Source organism: Sus scrofa, chromosome 9 (genome assembly GCF_000003025.6).
Source record: "Sus scrofa isolate TJ Tabasco breed Duroc chromosome 9, Sscrofa11.1, whole genome shotgun sequence".
Classification (NCBI taxonomy): domain Eukaryota; kingdom Metazoa; phylum Chordata; class Mammalia; order Artiodactyla; family Suidae; genus Sus; species Sus scrofa.
The window spans coordinates 51,323,930-51,346,346 of NC_010451.4; the positions used below are offsets into that span (position 1 = coordinate 51,323,930).

The 22,417-nt window shown below is 35.7% G+C and overlaps 1 protein-coding gene and 1 pseudogene across 1 annotated transcript; both read right to left on the minus strand.

Moving 5' to 3' along the window:
* LOC102157846 (olfactory receptor 8B3-like) lies at positions 1,056-1,988 on the minus strand. The gene has a single exon (XM_005653717.1). It carries the CDS (start codon positions 1,986-1,988, stop codon positions 1,056-1,058), a length of 933 nt encoding a protein of 310 aa, XP_005653774.1.
* Positions 8,901-9,831, minus strand: LOC100514481 (annotated as a pseudogene).

Consider the following 22,417-nt stretch of genomic DNA (forward strand, 5'->3'; position numbering starts at 1 on the left):
TCCCATGCCCTCTTCTCTGAATTACAAACACTTGCAAACATTCAAAATTTACTTTTTTAAATTTTGTAGAAGAAATAACATTTCTATTTTAGCCAGTTTTCTCCTTAGTATACTAGGGAACATACTAGCCCCAAAGGCTTACTATACTAGCCCCAAAGGCCTCATCTTTCCAACAACAACAACACCCAACACACTCTTTTCCTAAGCAAAAACAACAACAACAACAACAACAACCAAAAAGTAATACAGACTTAGAAATTCATGCATTTCCCTGGAACAAAGCACAGCCAACTTTCAAATTATGTTCTCCAGTGACATGTCTACTGCAACAAAAATATTAAGATAAAAGTAGAAGCAAAATATATTAAGATTAGTAGTCTTGAAATCATAAAGCTGAATTATTCTAGATTTTTCATTTAAAAACACATATGACTGTAAATAAAGCAATAACTACTCTGAAATTTAATCTCTCATACAGGAAATAAATACATTTTGACAATATGTTATGTATAGGACTGGGTGTGCAAAGGCAAGAAAACTCTGTGCCCAAGGAAGTATAACCCATAGCATTATAGAGGCAAAGTGGAGTATGCTTAACAGTCATTATGGAACTTTCCATCTCAGGTATGAGAGACATATTCTTGCTCAATGAGCACTGGAAAGATGAGAAGAGAAAACTTTATCTGATTCATGTTTCCAATGACAAGTGGCAGATAAGACATACACAATGATACTTTGCTACCCTAATTTCCCCTGATTCGATCTTCTATTTCCAGGGAGAAAATAAAGAGCAAAATGATAAAGAAAAAAACTGAGACATACTTATTTTTAATAGTGTTAATAAAGGGGAAAAGATGAAGACAGGAAATTGTGCAAATGGTGAGGAGAGAAAAAACTTACTCCAAAAAAAGTGGAATTCAATTGAGAGAAGATTCAAATTTCCTTCAACATGGTGAGGAAGAAATAATATAAGAAGATTGTCAATGAAATTATTATGATTAAACACAGGACCTTACTGTCCAGTGACTAGCTACACAGAGAGATACTGTTTCTAATCAAAACTGAATCCTCCTCAGAGTTTTTCTCAGAGCAATTTTAACATCTTTATTTCTCAAGCTGTAGATTAAGGGGTTCATCATGGCAGCCACAATGGTGTAAAAGAGAGAAGAGATTTTTCTGTCATCCAGAGACCCAGCAGAAGATGGCTTCAGATACATGAATGTACATGATCCAAAGAAGAGAGACACTGCAATTACATGGGAACTGCACGTACTGAAGGCTTTGGACCTGCCTTCCCTGGAACTGATGTGGAGGATGCTGGACAGGATGAGACCATAAGAGATAAAGATGGTGAGACTAGGAACAATGACATTGATGCCTGCCACAATGAAAATTACCATTTCATTGATGTAGGTACTTATGCAGGAGAGCTGGAGCAGGGGGAGTATGTCACAGAAATAATGGTTGATTATGTTTGCATCACAGAAGGTCAGTCTCAGCATGCATCCAGTGTGAGCCACAGCACCAGAAAATGCCATCAAGTAGGAACCAAGCATGAGGCCAGAACACACTTTAGGGGACATGGCAATGTTATACAATAGGGGGTTACAGATGGCCACATAGCGATCATAGGCCATTGATGTCAACACATAGCATTCAGAAATAGCAAAAAAACAGAAAAAATAAAGCTGAGTCATGCACCCCATGTAAGAGATAATATTCCCCTTTGATAAGAAACCTGCCAGCATTTGGGGTATAAATACTGAAGAATAGCAGAGATCTATGGAGGACAAGTTAAAGAGGAAAAAATACATGGGATTGTGGAGGTGTGAATTTTTCATGATTAGAATTATCAATCCCAAATTTCCCAACACAGTGACCACATACATCATTAGAAAGAGAAAGAACAGTGGGAGTTGGAGATCTGGTTGGTCTGTTAATCCCAACAGAATGAATTCAGTCATGAAAGAGTCATTTCCAGAAGCCATTCTTTTCTAAGGGGATCTGTGGACACAGAAGAAAAAGGATACATTAGAGATCAACTCAGCTCTTCTCATGGAATCTCATCTTCAAGAGAAGTATGCACATGGAATACCTGAGACTAGCTCAACCTGGATCTATAGCATCTACCTTTACCATTATCATGATACAGTGACATGGACTGTCCCTTTTTTAGAGCCTCTTATAACTAAATACAGTAAAACATTACAAACCTAGCCTACAGAGGTAAGGCTATTGCTTCCATATGCAAACATATCTGCTGGAAAAACCAAGAATATGGATGGCTAATTAGGAAAAAATTCTACTCTTAACATTTATTCATTCACCTGAATTCTTCCCTCACCAGTAAAACTGGAGGCAGAGACTCTAGCAAGCTGGTCCTAAACTCTAATGCAGATTAGACTTGGTGTGCTAGGAACCAAGAATACTATCTAATCCAAGATGGGGGCACCAGGATTATGAAAGGTTAACTCCCTCTGTCACAGAGCAAAAGCCACATGTGTAAAAGAGAGAGTTTCATGTATGCAAAGGATACATGCTGACTAATATATTGTTTGACCCCCTCCTAATATCTCTGAACAATCTCTGATCCCTCCTCAAGTAGCTTCTTCCATCAGCTTCATGAGTCTCTGAACTGTACAAAATAGGAAAGAATCGGTGTTTATGAAGTCGCTGGACTTTCATCTCAACACAAGGAATACAGTAAACTGAATTCAGAAACTCACTCTCCTTATTTGGGTTTTAATTTTGTTTTTATTGCACCTGCAAAATACAGTTATCTGATGATTCTTCAATTATGCTATTTTAATAAAATAAATTAAATGTAAAAAAAAAAAAAAAAAAGAAACTCACCCTCCTTATCTCAGACAAACTCAGGGCTGGCTTCCTTATCCTTGGTCTTTTCTCCTTGTTCCTAGAAAGACAATTTCAGGTTCTGGAGGCACAATTCCTTCAATTCTAAGGGCAAATGTTCCAAAGTTAAATTCATATATGCCCTGGAAATCTTTCTGAACCATAATAATTTCTAAAAATTTTCTTCAGTCCTTTTAAGTGACAAAGAAAAATACGGGTTTTTTTTTTTGTTATCACTCCTGCTACTTGATTAGACACAAGATTTAAAGTGTGTGTAATGATGTAATGCACTCAGATAAAAATAGGGTAGAAGCTTGCTCAGTCTTTCCCCTGGGAGGAGATTATATGTATCACAGGGAATAAGGAGTTTATATATCCTGGGTTGTGAAATGTCTTCAGTTGCTTACTATTTTACTCATTTTCACTTTACTCTAGGGATTATACATCTTTCAGTGTAGATCCAAAGTACATTCTAATCTCCTCATTATTTTCACCCCTGAAGGTAAAGCTAATAACTGTTTCATTCCCTCTTTATTCCCATTTCCTCACTGGACATATTTTTGGCAAGGGTCCTACTTCTAGGCTTCTTTATTCATCTGAAATTCTCCAAATGTTGCAGTAACTGATTTCAGTTGTTCCTTCTATGGGATACCTCTGAAATAATTTCCAATGCTATATATCCCTTCTATAGTTTATACTTTAAACACTTACTGGAAATTTCCTCCTGACTCTCCTGCTGGGTCATTTAATGTAACATTTCAGTAACTGAGGTTATCAATTTCTTCTCATCATAGAAAAGAACAGGGGCCATGGAGCTAGAAAGAGTGTCGTCAGTCTTAGCTTTCTTCTTCCACTCTTACAATTAAAACCTTCTGGGCAAGTTATTTAATCTCTCCATCCATGTTTGTAAAATAGGGATGGTAGTAACAGCATCTCTTTCATTGGGCTCTTATGTTTATTAAACAAAAAAGAAAAAAAAACCCTACATAATTAGAAGAGTGCCTGGCATAATGGTAAAGAGTCAATAAACACAGGCTATCATTATTCATGTTCTCATTGCCCTAAATCCCTGTGTTCCTCTATTAACTGTAAATTCATAAAACAAAAATTTTTCCCATGTGTTTACCATTTTTTCTTTGATCTAAGGACAGTGCATAATACAGAGAAGGATGTCAAAAATATTACTGAAAGTCATGTTGTTTTTGGCTGAGAGCTTCTAGACTATATTCAACATTTCTCTTATGTGAAAACATAGCACCTACAACCACAATGACCTCCATTCATATCCCACACAACTTCTGGATTTTTATGTTTAAACTGAAATGTAGTGCTGAACTCTAGCGGCTCCAAACTATTATTCTAGTATTTTCTCACATAATTCCTTTTATTGAGCCATGAACACTGCCGCTAGAATAAGGTCTGAAAGTACAACTCTGTCCCTCCCTAGTTCAAGAACTTTCAGTGCTTCTCCATTAGCCACTTGAAAATTAAAATTCTGTAATTAAAGTTTAATTCTAAAAATTATGATTCAGTTTTGGTTAAAATTAAAGTAGATACTGAGTCAGAGTTATCTTTGATGAGAATCCACGCAAGTACCATTTTGATTAATTGCCATATTTTGCATAATTTGTTATAATACAAATCTTTAACTTTCTCAAAAAAGGAAGTTGGGGAATGTTTACTTTTCAGAGACCGCCCATTGTGTTTAGGTGTGAAAAACAGTCCTGTATGAGTCTATATTTACACACACTATTTATACTTAGTGCAAGTAGGACGAAGAATATCATTCTATAATAAAGGGGGTTTCTCTTATTAGTATCATCAGACTCTCCAAAAAAAAAAAAAAAAAAAAAGTCTTCAAACAGCTCCAAAAAAGAAGTGCCTCTACCAAAACAATAATGTGTGCTACCACAACTAAATTCTGGGATTTAGGGTGGGGGACATGCAATTCCTAAAAGGGACAGATGGAATAGACTGCTAGGCACAAAATCTCTGAGTAATCAAAATTAAGATTATGCCGTTTGAAAGTTTAATTTTAGGTTCCTTTAAAAGTTCTTTTTAGCTTGTTTAGAATCTTCCCCACATATTGTATAATATTTGAAACTACTACTCTAACTAAATTAGGTAAGAAAAGTTATATGCATAATGTAGCATTTTAAAAAAGAATCCACAGAAAAGATAAAATTGCTAATTATATGAATTGAGGTTAGAAATCACCCATAGAAAAAATTAACAGATGCTTATGACATTAAAAAGCAGATGGAATGGGTAAGCAATGAGATCCTGCTGTGTAGCACTGGGAACTGTATCTCACTTATGATGGAGCATAATAATGTAAGAAAAAAGAGTCTATACATTTATAGATTCACCATGGGTCACCATGCTTGTACAGTAGAAAACTGACAGAACACTGTAAACCAGCTATAATGAAAAAAAATCATTATATATATATTTTTAAAAAGGCAGACACTAGATGCTCTTCAGGAGTATCCTTATACCAGGCCAGGCTCTCCATCTCAAAGAAAGTCTGATTATACACAATGAAGTTTCCAGTGGAGATTATGATATATTAAAGGCTGACTAACCTAACTGTGCTTCTGAGACCCTAAATAAAGACAAAGAAGCGGAAAGAGGACCTGCCAAGCCATGATTGATGTGGTCAGTGCTCAGTTTTCATGCCCTGATCAGAACCAGGTGGCCTTGTTTAAGTGGCCTTTCATTTCATCAAGCAGTACCACACCTGGACATTTCTGAACAGGTCAAAGCAACAGAAATAGGACTCAGCACCATGTTCCAGCAAATCCCACAAGGTAACATTGCTTGTGTTATTTGAAAAGAAGAGTAGTAATCTGGGGTTTACCCTATTTCTTCCTAGTTCAGTCTTGGGAGACTGTACATCTCTATGTATTTGTCCATGTCTTCCAGGTTTTCATTCTTACTGTTGTACAACTGCTCATAGTCGGTAGGATCCTTTTTATTACTGTGGTGCCAATTGTAATGTTTCCCTTTTCACTTTTATCTCATTTCTTGGGCCGTCTCTCCTTTGTCTTGATGAGTCTGGCTAAAAGGTTATTGATTTAATTTATATTTTCAAAGAACAAGCACTTAGTCTCATTGTTGGTACTCAAGTAAGAGGATCATTTTCTGTTAAGTCTGCAGACTTGAAGCTTTCACAACAACTTAGATAAAGCTCTGTCCCAGCTCATGAGCACTTAAGAAACCCAGGGCTTACCAAGTTGATACCCAGCTGTGATACCTTCAGTAGGACCATGGTTTCCCTCAAAACCTGTCAGTGCCATTGATGCAACTCAAAAAAGCAAAAACTACTAAGAACAACTATGCTGTACATGTAAAATACACTAACTTGTTTCCTCTTCTATGTAACAAAACAAAACAAAACACCAAGAACAAAAAAACCCCACATAGTTCTATTGCTAACTAAATAGTAATTAAGGTGTTTTAACAATCAGAAAGTTTGCCTATTTTATTTTATTTTTATGGCTGCACCCATGGGCCAGGGGTTGAATCTAAACTACAGCCACAACCCATGCCACTGCAGCAATGCTAAATTCTTTAACCCTCTGAGCCAGACCAGGGATCAAACCGCACCTCTGCAGTGGCCCAAGCTGTTGGAGTCAGATTCTTAATCTACCTCACCATAGCATAAACTCCCAACACTGCCTATTTTAAAATATTACTACCTTTACTTATTATAAACTGTATTTAACTTACTATTTTTCAAATAAGTCAAAGATAGCAATGATCAATTTTTCAAAAAACTTTATTGGAATATAGTAGACTTACAATGTTGTGACAGTTTTTGGTGTACAATAAAGTGAATCAGTTATACATATACATTTATCCATTCTTTTTCAGGTTTTTCCCACATGCTATTATAGAATAAGTCAATTTCACCATGCTAGATAGTAGCTCTTTGTTAGTTATCTATTTTATATTTAGTAGTGTGTATATGTTAACCCCAATCTCCTAATTTAGCCCTCCCCACTCCACACTTCCCCTCTGGTAACCATAAATTTGATTTTAAAATCTGAGAGTCTATTTCAGTTTTGTAAGTATTTTTTGTATCATTTTAAATTATATTTTGTCTAAACGTGATATCATATGATGTTTATCTTTCTCTCATTTACGTCACTTGTTGTGATAATCTCTAGGTCCATGCATCTTTCTGCAAATGGAATTATCTCATTATTTCTTATGACAGAATAATATTCCATTGTTTATATACATCATATCTTCTTTATCCATTCTTCTATCACTGGAAATTTAGGTTGCTTGTAAATCTTGGCTACTGTAAATAATCTGCATGAAAAGTGGGGTTACTATATCTTTTCAAATTATGGTTTTCTCCAGATAGATGCCCAGGAGTGGAATTGCTGGATCATATGGTATTTCCATATTTACTTTTTTAGGAACCTCCATACTGTCCACTATAGTGGTTGTACCAATTTACATTCCTATCAACAGTGCAGGAGTGTTCCCTTTTCTCCACACCCTCTCTAGTATTTATTGTTTGTAGACTTTTGATGATGACTGTTCTGTGTGGTCATTATACAAGTATTTTTATCAAAGATTTATGAGCAATGAAACATATTTACAGTACTCTGTAATACAGGAAATGATTTCATAATAAAACATGGTTCACAAGTCCCATGACCACTCCCCACACAGGGATATCTAATTCATTGGCCATACGCCTCCTTCAGTCCTGACATAAAAACAGGTTTCCGAGCATCTTTATCTCTCATGCCCTATTCTCTGAAGTACAAACACATTCAAAATTCAGCTTTTTAATTTTGCAGAAATAGTAATTTCTCTATTTGAGCCATCGTCTCTACAATATACAAGCTCAAAAGATCTTCTCTTTCTGAGAGAAAATAAAAAATAAACTGTTTTGCTAAAAATAATACTCAGTCTGAGACTAATTAATATTGAACAAAAAAAAGTTAACTTTCAATCAGGAAGGTTTTCTCATATTCCATGCTTACTAAATCAGAATAATAAAATCAAGCTTGTACAAAGTATATTGAAGAATGATAGACTTGAAATTAGAAGGCTAAGAATGTAATCTATAATTTTTCTTTAAAAACTGTGTGATTTTATGTAAATCATTAACCTCTCTTGGCTTCAATTTCCCTTCTGTGGCATATATATATATATATGTATTTATATGTATTTATATGGCATATACATATTTTTATATGGCATATATATATATATATATATACTTTGATTTTTTTTCATTATAGCTGGTTTACAATGTTCTGTCAATTTTCTACTGTACAGCATGGTGACCCAGTTACACATACAAGTATACATTCTTTTTTTTTCACATTATCATGCTCCATCATAAGTGACTAGACATAGTTTCCAGTGCTATACAGCAGGATCTCATTGCCTATCCATTCCAAAGGCAATGATGGTTTGCTATGTGTCAGTTTGTCTTACAAATGTAAAAATTAAACTCTTTGCCAAAAGAAGCTTGAGCTAAATGTTTACAGATGCAAAATGGTCTTATTAACTATCATACATCAGATGCAGAACGGTCTTACTAACCATTATATGATGGTCTTCTTGAAACTTCAATCTCTAGTATTGACAGAAGATATATTCTTGCCAATTGGAATATGAAAAGATGAGCAGAAAGAGTATCTTTTTCAACCCTCTTATAGCAGGTCACAGATTAAAAACACTCATACTGATGTGTAGTCACTCTAGTGTTATTCCATTATTTGGAGACTATTTATCTTTTCCCAGAGGAAAAAATAATTTCAAAATTATAAGACAAAATTATACTATTTAATGTTATTACCAAACAGAAAAAATGTAGAAATAATATCATGAAAATAGTGCGGAAAAAAGAATAATTAGATCTAAAGATAAAAATAAATTATTCAGAAAGGCTCAAATTTCTATATGTTACTATGGAAAAAAAACATATTAGGAAAAATACATAAAGGTGTCACTAAAATTAAACACACAGAATCTCACTGTCGTGTAATTCATGCACACAGATATAATGTTTCAAATCAAATCTGTCTCCAACTCAGGGTTTCTCTCATAGCAAGTTTAACATCTTTGTTCCTCAAGCTATAAATTAAGGGGTTGAGCAAGGGAACTATATTGGTGTAAAAGACAGAAGAGATTTTTCCCTCATCCATAGACCCAGCAGAAGATGGTATGAGATACACAAATACACCTGATCCAAAAAACAGAGACACAGCAATTATTGGGAAATGCAGGTGCTTATGGTTTTAGACCTGCCTTCCCTGGAGGTGATATGAAGGATGCTGGAGAGAATGAGACCATAAGAGAAAGAGATGGTGAGACTGGGCACAATGATGCTGATGCCCACCACAATGAAAACCACCATCTCACTGATGTAATACTTATGCAGGAGAGATGGAGAAGAGGATGGATGTCACAGAGGTAATGGTTGATGGTATTTGCATCACAGAAGGTCAGTCTCAGCATGCATCCAGTGTGAGCAGTGGCACCAGAAAATGCCATCAAGTAGGAAGCAAGCATAAGGCTGGAACACACTTTAGGGGACATGGCAATGTTATATAACAGTGGGTTACAGATGGCCACATAGCGATCATACGCCATGGATGTCAGCACGTAGCATTCAGAAATAATGAAAAAACTGAAAAAGTAAAGTTGGGTCATGCACCCAATGTAAGAAATAATATTCTTCTTTGATATGAAGTTAATCAGCATTTTGGGTATAAACACAGAAGAATAACAGAGGTCTATGAAAGACAGGTTGAGGAGGAAAAAGTACACGGGGTTGTGTAGGTGCGAATTCAGCCCAATTAAGATTATCAATGTCAAATTTCCTATCACAGTGACCATATACATTGCTAGAAACAGGAAAAACAGGGGGAGTTGGAGATCTGGTTGGTCTGTTAATCCCAACAGAATGAATTCAGTCACAAAAGAGCCATTTCCAGGAGCCATTCTTCTTTAAGAGGATCTGTGCGCACAGGAGAAAAAACTACATGTAAAAATCAATACAATTTTCACACAGTATCTCCTCACAAAAGAGTGGTGCTTGGGCTGGGAATAACTGAGAGTAGACCTGCCTAGACTCATGGAATTGAGTTACCATTTTCATGAAACTTAGCAACATGGACTTTGCTTATTAGGGTCTTTGTAAGCTAAGCAGAAAAGAGAATCAAAACTTAGGTAACAGGGGCAAGAGAACTGCGACCCTATCCAAAATTAACTACTCAGTTAAAAAACAACAACAAAAACACAAAATAAGAGACAAGAAATTTGGGCCATATTAAAACAATCCTTCATTCATCTCAACATTTCTTTATCACTTCAACCCTCCCCTCACCAGTAACATTGTAGGCTGAGACCCTACCAACTTGGAACTGACCTCTAAGGCAGATTAGACCTACTAAGGGGAGAACTAAGAGGATTGTTTCTTAACTAAATCGAAATGGCCAGAGTCTGGGACAGGTTACCTTACTGCTCCACATCACAGAGGAAAAAGCCTTAACTGTAGATGAGAGAGATTTTCACCCTTGAAGAGGGAACTTACTGGCTGATATAATGCATCCTTTGAGCCCCCTAATGTCTCCAAAGATGCACAGATCCCCTCCTTGAAAGGATTGTTCTGTTTTACCCGAGTGTCAGGATACTAAAACAGGAAAGAAATTGTCACATCTTAGATCCTTGGACTTCCATCTCAAACAAGGAGGACATGAATATAAGTGGAATTCAGAAACTCACCCTCCTTCTTCCAGAAAATTCTGGAAGATGCTTCCTTATCATTTGTTTTGCACAGTAATTTTAGGAGGGCAATTTCAGGTTCTGAAGCTTGTGTTATTTTGTTTCTAAGAGAATGCAGCCCACACTTAATTTCTGATATGACTTCAAAATCTTTCAGAACTATAGATCATAATTTCTGATTATGACTTTCAGTCCATTCAAGCAGCAGAGAAAAATAAACATTCTTTATTATCATCGTTTTGCCACTTGGAAAGTCACAGAAGATTGAATATGAATGTAATCATATAATGCACTCAGTCTCTTTCCCAGGGAAACATTCTACATATGATAGGGAACTGAGGGGACTGCATTTACTCCCTGTACCATAATCTGCTTTAGTCCATTAGGGATTTGTTATTCTACTCAAGTTTTTCTTTCAATGTAGGGACTGAACATCGTCCAAAGCAGTGTCAAAACTAAAGTAATAAATAAACTCCCATTTTTATGTTCATTTAGATGACTGAAGAGGAATCCTTAGTCTCTATTTTCCTATAAAAACAACTTACTCAAAAACAATTTATGTACAGATTCTCTTTGTAAGTAATTCAGAAACTTTTAAGAGGACCTTTCACTCAGTTCATGCATGATGCCAGACATACACAAATTGTTAGGGAAATTCAAGATATCCTCTTATAATAATACCTACTAGGGGATCCAGAAAACTGGCTCTGTATTCCTGTTTCAGAAAGCTGATGGGACCCTGGACATAGTTAGAAGCTACATGAAGTGAAAGAGAACAGATCCCAAGGTTTGGAATGAAAGTTACCACAGCCCATCTCCTTGACTCAGCACAGAACTGGCTGTAGAAAAGCCCTTTCCACCAGCTTCTCCTTAGTGATGGAAAAAGGTACATGTGGCATCCAGTGATGAAATCTTCCAGGGGCTACCTTAGGAACCAGTTTCAATAATGTGTGTTTTAAGGCATAAATGGGACCTGACATACAACAGAAGCCTGGGAACTATAAGAACAAAGGAAATGGATTGACAAACACAAGGATTGGGAGGTCCTCAGTCTCCGACCAGGCTTATTGGTGTGTGTCTTCTGAAGTACAGACCATTCCATGAATATTGGGGCAGGTGGCTATTTTGTCCAATGTTCAGACATAAGCATAGAGAGTCAAGGAAAATGAAGACACTTCCAAGTATTTTCCAGAAAAGAACAACATATATCTCCACGAAACAACCCTAATGAAATGGAAATGTATTATTTACCTGACAGAGAATTCAAATTAAACTCAGTTAATAAACATGCTGACTGTTATCAGAGAACAATCCATAAACATGCTCATTGTTAAAAGAGAAAAATACACAAAGTGAGAATTTCAATCAAGAGACAGAAACTTTGAAGACAACCAAGCAGAAATGATGTAGCTGAAGAACACATTAACTGAACTGAAATACTCACTAGAGGGTTACAATGACAGAATGGATCAGTCAAAAGAAAGGGTCATGGGGTTCAAAAGAAGATCACTTGGAGACTTCCCACTGTGGCAAATGGGTAAAGAATCTGGCACTGTCTCTGAGGCAGTGACAGTTTGATTATCAGCCCAGGCAAGTGGGTTAATGATCCACTGCCACAGCTATGGCATAATTGACAGCTGCAGCTCACCTTCGACCCACAACCCATAACTTCCATATGCCATTTGTGTGGCTGAAAAAGAAAAAAAAAGAATAAAGAAAAAAAAAGATCATTTGACTTTATTCATCAGATAAACTAAAAGAAAAAGAATGCAAATCATTAAGAAAGGGGCTTACTGAACTCTACCAGATGAATCAATATAAGGATTATCGGAAATTTGGATGGAAAACAGAGTGAAAAAATGAACAGAAAGATTTCACTTTAAAAAGTGGCTAGGAGTTCCCATCATGGAGCAGCAGAAATGAGTCCAACTAGGAACCATGCGGTTGCAGGTTCAATCTTTGGCCTTTCTCAGTGGGTTAAGGATTGAAAGTTGCTATGAGCTGTGGTGTAGGTTGCAGACGTGGCTTGGATCTGGCATGGCTATGGCCATGACATAGATCAGTGACTATAGCTCTGAATCAACCCCTAGCCTAGGAACTTCCATATGCTTTGGGTAATCCACCCCCCCAAAAAAAAGACAAAACAAAGCAAAATAAAACCAAAAAACACCTCAAAAAATGGCTTTAAAAATCCCCAAAACTGTACAGGAAATGGACATTGAGATAGAGGAATCCAAATGGATCAATGATAAAATGAGTCCAAAGAAATCTACCCCAATCATATTATAATCAATTTATGAAAATCAAAGAGAATTTTGAAAGCAGCAAGAAAAATTCAACTCAGAATGAAAAACCCATATATATATTTGTGGATTTTTAATAAAATTCAGTGGATTTCAGCAGAAATATTGTAGTTCACTAGCAAGTGGGATGATACATTCAATGTGTTGAAAGAAGAAAAAGAAGGCCATCAAGAATAACATACCCAGGTTATTCAACATAGTATTGGAAGTCCTAGCTATAGCAGTCAGACAAACAAAAGAAATAAAAGGCATGCAAATATGAAGACAAGAGTTAAAACTGTCACTGTATGCAGATGACATGATACTATATATAGAAAACCCCAAGGACATAACCCAAAAATTACTTGAACTGATCAACAAATTCAGAAAAGTAGCAGGATATATAAGATTAACATTCAGAAGTCAGTTGCATTTTTGTATACTAATAATGAAATATTAGAAAAGGAATACAAAAATACAATTCCTTTTAAAATTGCACCCCAAAAAAATCAAATACCTGGGAATATACCTGACTAAGGAGGTGAAAGATTTATATGACAAGAACTATAAAACATTAACAAGGAAATCAAAGAAGACACAAAGAAATGGAAAAATATCCAATGCTCCTGGGCCAGAAAAATTAATATTGTAAAAATGATTATACTACCCAAAGCAGTCTACAGATTCAATGCAATCCCTATCAAATTATCCATGACTTTTTTCACACAACTAGAAAAAACAATCCAACATTTTATATGGAACCACAAAAGACCCAGAATTGCCAAAGCAATCCTGAGGAACAAAAACCAAGCAGGAGGCCTAACTCTCCCAGACTTCAGGCAATATTACAAAACCACAGTCATCAGGACAGTGTGGTACTGGTGCCAAAACAGACAGACAGACCAATGGAACAGAAGAGAGAACCCAGAAGTAAACCCAGACACCTATGGTCAATTAATCTTTGACAAAGGAGACAAGAACATAAAATGGGAAAAAGACAGTCTTTTCAGTAAGTATTGCTGGGAAACCTTGACAGCTGCATGTAAATCAGTGAACCTAGAACACACCCTCACACCATGCACAAAAATAAATGCAAAATGGCTTATAGACTTAAATATAAGACAAGACACCATCAAATTCCTAGAAGAGAACACAGGCAAAACATTCTTTGACATAAACCTTACAAATGCTTTCTCAGATCAGTCTCCCAAAGCAACAGAAGTAAAAGCAAAAATAAACCTAATCAAACTGACAAGTTTTTGCATAGCAAAGGAAACCAAAAAGAAAACAAAAAGACAACTTACAGAATGTGAGAGAATAATTTCAAATGATACAACTAACAAGGGCTTAATCGCTAGAATACACAAGCAACTTATACAACTCAACAGCAAAAAAAGCCAAAAATCCAATGGAAAAATGGGCAAAAAACCTGAACAGACATTTCTCCAAGGAAGACATACAGATGGCCAACAAGCACATGACAAGATGCTCAACATCACTGATTACTAGAGAAATGCAAATCAAAACTACCATGAGATACCACCTCATACCAATCAGAATGGCCATCACTAATAAGTGCACAAATAACAAATGCTGGAGGGGGTGTGGAGAAAAGGGAACCCTCCTGCACTGTTGGTGGGAATGTAAGATGGTACAACCACTGTGGAGAACAGTATGGAGGTACCTTAGAAATCTATACATAGAACTACCATATTACCCAACAGTCCCACTCTTGGGCATATATCCAGACAAACTCTACTGAAAAAAAGACACATGCACCCGCATGTGCACTGCAGCACTATTCTCAATAGCCAAGACATGGAAACAACCCAAATGTCCATCGACAGATGATTGGATTAGGAAGATGTGGTATATAAACACAATGGGATACTACTTAGCCATAAAAAAGAACAAAATAATGCCATTTGCAGCAACATGGATGGAACTAGATAGAGACTCTCATACTGAGTGAAGTCAGTCAGAAAGAGAAAGACAAATACCATATGATATCACTTATATCTGGAATCTAACATAGGGCGCAAGTGAACCTTTCCACAGAAAAGAAAATCATGGACTTGGAGAATAGACTTGTGGTTGCCAAGGGGGAGGGAGTGTGGTGGATTGGGAGTTTGGGGTTAATGGATGCAAATGATTTCCTTTGGAATGGATTAGCAATGAGATCCTGCTGTGTAGCACTGGGAACTATGTCTAGTCACTTATGATGGAGCATGATAATGTGCAAAAATAGAATGTGTACATGTATGTGTAACTGGGTCACCATGCTGTACAGTAGAAAAAAATTGTATTGGGGAAATAACTAAAAAAAAAATAAAATTAAATTAAAAAAAAGAAACTAGGAAAATCCACAATGATATAGAAAATAAACAACTCATTTTGAAAAACACTGATTGCCAAGGGGGAGGGGAAGTGAGTGGGAAGGACTGAGAGTTTGGCATGAATATATGCAAACTATTGCCTTTAGAGTGGATAAGCAACTAGATCCTACTGTATAGCACAGGGAACTATATTTAGTCACTTGTGATCAAACATGATCTAGGATAATCTGAGACAGAGTATATGACTGGGTCACTTTGCTGTACAGTAGAAATTGACAGAACACTGTAAATCAACCTTAATGGAAAAGATTTTAAAAGGGGTAAATTTAAAATGGGAAAATTCTGTAATGATAAACACATACACTTTTTAAAAGCATAGACTCAAATAAATAACCTATCATTTAGACCTCAAAGAACTAGAAAAAAGAGGATAACTGAGGTCCAAAATGAACAGAAGGTAGGTAATAATAAAGATTAGAGTAGAAATTTATCAAATAGAGAATAGAAAATAATAGTAAAAATCAATGAAACTAGTGAGCTTTTTTAAAGATAAAATTGAAATGCCCTTATCAAGTCTAAATAAGAAAAAGGAGAGAAGACTGAAGTAAACAAAATCAGCAGTGAGCATGGGGACAATACACTGATGCCACAGAGGTAAAAAGTACTATAGGATTTTATGAACATCTACACACAAAAAGGTGGATATGGTAGAAGAAATGAATCCCCATCCTTCAAAACAAGTGGCCATGATTGAGAGATGGCTTCTTCTTTCCTCAAATCTTTCCATAATTTGATTCCTAAACAGATTCAAAAGAATATAAATCCTTGATCTAAAGGCAATGAACAACTGCATTTCTGGACAGGAGAACTTAGCAATGTGTACTATCAAATTTCACAATGGGACAATAAATTCATTATTTAAAAAGAAGTCTAGTAATCCGAGCTTTACCTTATTTGGGGTATTAACTGTGCTAACAATGGCCCACTTATAGGAAAAAAATGTTCCCTCTAAGATTTCCTAGTATATAAATTCTCTACACCATCTAGAACAAAATCCTCTTTTTAAAAATCTTTTTAGGGCCACAGTCACAGCATGTAGAAGTTCCAGGACTAGGGGTTGAATGGGAGTTACAGCTGCTGGCCATAGCCACAGCCACAGCCACAGCAATGAGGGATCTGAACCACAGCTGTGACCTACACCATGGCTCATGGCAATGCCGAATCCCTGACCAACTGAGCGAGGCCACCGATTGAACCCATATCCTTATGGATGCTAGTCAGGTTCATTTCTGCTATACCACAATGGGAACTCTCTAGAACATAACACTTAATAATGGAAAAAAGAAACAACAGGTCTTCAGGAAAAAAACCTTCTTATAATTTCAACTGTCCTAAAATAAGAATATTAAAGAATATTTAAAACACAAAAATAAGTAAACAACTAAATAAGGAAATGATCAAAGGATGTGAAAAGATATTTCACCAAAGAAAAAGATGGATGGCAAATACACTAATAAAAGAGGCTCAAATTCCAAATTTTCATTATGGAAATTCAAAATAAATCTAAGATGAGATGCAACCTCAAAGGTACTAACAGGGCTAAAATTTCACACACGCACACACAAATGACTCTACCTAGTGTTGGTAAGGAAGCAGAGCAAGTGGAATTCTCATACGTCATTGCTGGTAATGCATCATGATACAACTTACATGGAAAACAATTTGACAGTTTGTGTAAGTTGTTCCCAACCAAGGTATTTATCCAAGTAGCAGATGAAAATGTAAGCTCACATCAAGTGTGTCCACCTACAGTCACAGTGGTCTAAAGCCATTTCATTCTAGAGAATGAAATAATCCAAACACAGGAGGAATATATTTGCAAATCATGTATGTAACAATGTCAAGAGGCTTGGGGCATTTATAAAATCTTAGCTTTTGGTGAATCTTATAAAGATAATGATTTTAAATTAATGTCTTCCTTGGAGGTGATCTTTAAACTACAAAAGGGAATCTAAACAGCACTCTGTTTTTGATGTAGTAACAGGTAGTACCGTGGAAATTACTTAACTTTGAGCTTCAGGGATTCAGGGGCTTGATATAGAAGGAGCCACAACAAGAAGTCGAAACCTTTAGGAAAGATATGATATTGCTTATATAAGAAAAAGGATGCTTTAACCCAGGTTGCCCTGGTGTTTTGGATAAAATGTCATACTCAAAATTTCACATTAGAGATTGCACATTCCTTCAAGGAAAATGAGTTAGAAAATTTTTCTCTTCTCTCTTCCATCTCCTAGTGCTTACCTGAATTTTAGGTACAATCACTAACACATAACTATTGACTAATCTGAAAGACCTCTCAAAAATGCAATACATGAAGACACAGAGTCTTCTAAAATACGTAATTTTCCCATGATAACCTACACAATCATATCTTGAATAATAACTAATATTCTTTTAAAGCAAATAATTTTGTTTTCCATTTTTCTTGGCACTCCTTTTCCTGTTTAGCTCCCGTCCATCCATAACCCAAAATGATTCACAAGTTGAACTTGGCACATGCCTTCACACATTTTCATACTTGCTCATAGAACCAAAATTTTATAAGGGATTTATAACTGATTACAAAGTACATATTTTTGATCTCTAATTTTGTCATTTTATAATACTTCATTAAAATCTCATTATTCTCTGTTGTAGGTGTATCATAACTTACCCAATAACTGTCTCTTGATAAAATGTCACTATTTTCCTAGTTTTTTTAACCAAAACAAGCAATGCTAAAATAATCATCATTATTCATGCAGTACTTCATAGATCGGTACTTCTTTTCTATTTTTGTTTTTTGTTTGTTTGTTTGTTTGTTTGTTTTTTGGAGGAGGGGCACATCTGCAGTGTACAGAAGTTCCCAGACCAAAGACTGAACTTGTGCCACAGCAGTAACTGAGCTGGAGAGGTGGTAACACCAGATCCTTAATATGCTGAGCCACCAGGGAATTCCAACAGACCAGTATTTTTGGTCAATTAAATAATTTCTTAAAATGTTATCTTTCAGTTTAATAACAAATAGGTTTCCAAAAGGCTGTAATAACTAACTATCTCTGCAGGCAATGTATGAAACTACCAGGTAGATGGAAATTTACATTTAGAATGGATAAGCTATGAGATCCTACAGTACAGCATAGGGAACTATATCCAACGTCTTCAGATAGAACATGATGGAAGATAATATGAGAAAAAGAGTGCATATATATTGGAGTTCTCTTTGTGGTGCAGTGGAAACGAATCCGACTAGGAACTATGAGGTTGCGGGTTCAATGCCTGGCCTCATTCAGTGGGTTAAGGATCCAGCATTTCCGTGAGCTGTGGTGTAGCTCACAGATGCGGCTCAGATCCCTCATTGCTGTGGCTGTAGTGTAGGCCAGCAGCCATAGCTCCGATTCAGCCCCTAGCCTGGGAACCTCCATATGCTGCAGATGCGGCCCCTAAAAAGAAAAAAAAAAGAAAGAATCCATACACACACACACATACATATTTATGTATAACTGGGTCATTATTGCTAGAACACTGTAAATCAACTATACTTTAGTAAAAAAAAAAATAAGGAAAAAAAAATACCACACAAATGAACTTTTCTGTGAAAAAGAAAGAGACTCACAGTCATAGAGAACAGACTTGTGGTTGCCAAGGGGAGAGGGATGGGGAAGGGATGTATGGAGAGTTTGGGATTAACAGATGCAAACTATTATATATAGAATGGAGAGAAAGCAAAGTCCTACTGTACAGCACAGGGAACAATAATAAACATCCTGTAATAAACCATAATGGAAAAAAATGTGAGAAGGAATGTATATACATGTTTAACTGAATCACTTTGCTGTACAGCAGATATTAACACAAGATTATAAATCAATTATACTTCAATAAAAATTTTTAAAAAGAAAAGAGTTTTTAGTTCCAGGAGAGAGAAGTTTAAAAAGCTCTTCCCCTCCCCACCTTCAATCTTATGGTTCTGAGTAATAAAAATTATTAAAAATAGTATCTTGAAGTTAACTAACATCACTCCACTTTTGTTTTTAACTGTTATTCAAGTGGAATAAAAAACCATGAATGAAATGTAATTAAAAAACTCATCCAAACTACATGTAGAAGAAAATCAAAGAACGAGAGTGTCAAGGTGAATTGACTGCATTTAATTTCATGACAGAAGTTTATATCGGACATAAAAACTTCAGTGTAAAGAATCCAAAAGTAACTCTCATATTTTAAAAGAGTTTATTTTCAACATAGATTTACCAGAGAGAAAGTAGTCTTTTCAACAAATAATGCTGGGACAATTGAATGCTCACATTCAAAGGAAAGAAACTGGACCCCTACCTCACAGAAATAATTACTCCAATTAAATTGTAGGTCTATCTGTAAGAAGTAGTATCATAAAATTCATAGAAGAAAATATCTGAGGGAATCATTGTGACCTAAGATTGAGCAATGGTTTCTTGGATATATCACCTATAATACAAGTGACAATAGAAAAAAGATAAATTGGTATTCAATAAAATTTATACCACAAATGTGGGATGTCTAGATAATGGAATATTACTTAGCAAATAAAAAGAGAAAAGGAATGGAGTATCTTTAAATTTATCACATGGAGCAAAAAACAAAAAACAAACAAAAAAGTGGAGTTCCCATCGTGGTGCAGTGGTTAACAAATCCGACTAGGAACCATGAGGTTGCGGGTTTGATTCCTGGCCTTGCTCAGTGGGTTAAGGATCCAGCATTGCCGTGAGCTGTGGTGTAGGCTGCAGATGCGGCTTGGATCCCAAGTTGCTGTGGCTCTGGCATAGGCCAGTGGCTACAGCTCTGATTAGACCCCTAGCCTGGGAACCTACACATGCCGAGGGAGCGGCCCTAGAAAAGGCAAAAAGACAAAAAAAGAAAATTATCACATGGAGGAACTTTGAAAACATTATGCCAAACAAGAAAAGATGGTCACCAAATAAAATACATAATCTATCCTTCCATTTATTTGAAATATCCAAAGCATTCAAATTTATAGGGACAGAAATTAAATTGGTGGTTGGTTGCCACAAATGGAGTGAGGAATAGGAGACTGATGGCCAAAGGGATGGGGTTTCCCCTGGGAAGACAGAAAAAGTCCTAAAGTAGACTATGGCAAAGTTTATAAAGCTCTAGGAGCAAAGTGAAAACCATTAATTACACAATTTAAATGTGTGAATTCTATCAATAAAATTGTTACCGGAAAAACAATACTAAATTCTTTAAAAAAAGAAAAAAAGAAAAAAAAAGAGGGGAAAAAACATCTGAAAGCATATTGAAGTTAATTAAAATAAAAACAAAACTTTTCAAAATACTTGCAATGGGAGTTCCCTTCATGGCTCAGCAGTTAGTGAATCCGACCAGGATCCATGAGGATGTGGGTTCAATCCCTGGCCTCACTCAGTGGGTTAAGGATCCAGTGTTGCCATGAGCTATGGTGTAGGTCACAGACGCAGCTCAGATCGCTTGTTGCTGTGGCTGTTGCGTAGGCCAGCAGCTGTAGCTCTGATTCCACCCCAGGCCTGGGAACTTCCATATGCTGTGGGTGTGGCCCTAAAAAGCAAAAAACAAAACAAAACAAAACAAAAACAAAGAAAAACAAACTTGCAATGTAGTTGATTATAATGTTTACATGGTGGTTTAGGCACCTAAGACCTATATTGGAAAAGAGATATTTAGAGCCAAATACCTATCCCATGAAACCACAAAAAATAAAAAATATGCAGGAAAAATAAGTATAATGGCAAAAAGCAATAAAATAATGGGAAAAGAATAATATATATAATCAATTAATCTAAAAACATATTTTTGAGATTAATGAAGGTGATGACCTATATAGCCAGATTTATTAGGCAAGGAAACATAAAGACAAACATTGTCAATACAGAAATATAAGAAGTTGTTGCTTTAGAATCCTACGTATTTAAAACGAAAGTAGGGAATTCCGATTGTGGTTCAGAGGATTAAGAACCTGACTAGTATCCATAAGGATGAGAGTTCAATCCCTGGCCTCACTCAGTGGCTTAATGATCCAGTATTGCTGTGAGCTGTGGTGTAGGTTGCAGATGCTCGGATCTGACATTGCTGTGGCTGTGGTATAAGCAATAGCTGCAGCTCCAATTTGACCCCTATCCTGGGATCTTCCATATGTTGCAGCTATAGCCCTAAAAAGAAAGTATAAGGGAAAAAAAGGAAAAGAAAAAAATAAAATAATGTTATGAACAAATTTGTACTAAAAAATTTAACAACGAATTAAAATTGTTGATAAGTTTCACACCTTATTTATTTCCATAAGCTTTTTTCTTTAAAAATTATAATTTAAGAAATAATTTCAATATAAATTTTAGAATTATTTCTTCTAGTTCTATGAAAACTGCCATGGGAATTTTAATAAGGATTTCAAAACACACCCAAATAGCCAAAGAATTCTTGAGAAAGAACAAAACTAGAAGGCTCATAATCCCTGGTTTCAAACTACATTACAAAGCCATAGTATCAAAACAGTACAGCTTGGTATAAAAACAAACACAGAGATCAATGAAACAGAATAGAAAGCCCAGAAATAAATCCACACATACATAGACCATTACTTTATGACAAAGGAGAAAAGAACATAAAATGGGGAAAGGACAATATCTTCACTAAGTGGCAATGGGCCAGCCACATGAAAAGAATAAAACTAGACCACTATCTTACACCTTACACAAAAATTAACTCAAATAGATTAAAGAGTTAGATGAATGACTTGAAACCATACAATTTCTAGATGAAATAAACATAGGCGGTGACCTATTTGACATAAACCCTAGCAATGTTTTTTAAATTTATTAATTTGTTTTTAATTAAAGTATAGTTAATTTGCATTATGTTAGTATCATGTGTATACCACAGTGACTCAATATTTTTATAGACTATACTCCATTTAAAGTTACTATAAAATATTGGTTAAATTCCCTGTGCTATTCATAACATTCTTGTAGCTTTATTTTATACCTAATAGTTTTTACCTTTCAATTCCCTTTCCCTTTCTCCTCTCCCCACTGACAACCACTTGTTCATTTCTGTAAGTCTGATTCTTTGTTATATATTTTCTGTTGTATATATAAAAAGTATACTCATTTAATTTTT

Bases quoted from the DNA above. Each gene is read 5' to 3' on its own strand.
- LOC102157846 (XM_005653717.1), bottom strand. From the start codon at position 1,988: ATGGCTTCTGGAAATGACTCTTTCATGACTGAATTCATTCTGTTGGGA.